General features: G+C 42.6%; 1 protein-coding gene across 1 annotated transcript; it reads right to left on the reverse strand.

Annotated features, from left to right (window-relative positions):
- Nucleotides 1–98: 98 nt before the first annotated feature.
- Nucleotides 99–755, reverse strand: LOC112094868 (protein RALF-like 33). The gene has a single exon (XM_024176578.1). The coding sequence runs from the start codon at nucleotides 677–679 to the stop codon at nucleotides 320–322; it is 360 nt and encodes a 119-aa protein (XP_024032346.1). The 5' UTR covers nucleotides 680–755; the 3' UTR covers nucleotides 99–319.
- Nucleotides 756–761: the final 6 nt, after the last annotated feature.

Genomic DNA, 761 nt, shown 5'->3' on the forward strand with positions numbered 1-761 from the left:
ATATATATATATATAGATATAAGCATATTTACTTGTATAGAAACAATATATATATATATATATATATATCTCTTACCGCCCATAGAACCAAACAGAAATAAGGGGGAAAAAAGAGCAATTTTTACAGCAGAAATTAAGAAATATAACTATAAACGACAGTATTTCCATGAACAATAGTAACAACAATGAGTACTCATAATCACCAATCGCTTCTCTCTCCCTCCCCAACCCTTTGTTAAAGTATAACAAAACAAACCCATTTTCAACCCCAACTTGAAAAAAATTAAAAATTAAAAAAACCCCCCAAAAAATTAAAAATTTAACTCCTGCACCTGGTAATAGCAGAGCAGCCACGGTTGTAGGGGTTGGCCTGAGCGCCAGTCTTGCAATTGTAGTAGGAAGCGCCGCGGCGAGAGCAGGGCACAGTGTTCCTCTGAAGCGCACCGTAGCTGATGTACTTGGTCGTCGCTAAAATGCGCCGGCTGATCTCCGAGTCCATTTCGAACTCCTCTTCCAAGCACTCCGCTATGGAGCCGTCGCAGCCCTTCTTCACCGGAAAAAACCCGATTTCTTCACCGCCGCCAAGGACTTTCGCCGGCAGCCAGCTGACGGCCAAGATCACGGCGAGGATCACGAGGAACGACGTCGCTGAGGAGAAGGAGAAGAAGAATCTCGCCATTGTCGTTCGAAAAATATTTGAAAAATGAAAGCGGAGACAATTTCTGTGCTGGTCTTCCTTTGAAAAATAGAGCCTTTCCTTT

This window comes from Morus notabilis, unplaced genomic scaffold (genome assembly GCF_000414095.1).
Source record: "Morus notabilis unplaced genomic scaffold, ASM41409v2 C11306869, whole genome shotgun sequence".
Classification (NCBI taxonomy): domain Eukaryota; kingdom Viridiplantae; phylum Streptophyta; class Magnoliopsida; order Rosales; family Moraceae; genus Morus; species Morus notabilis.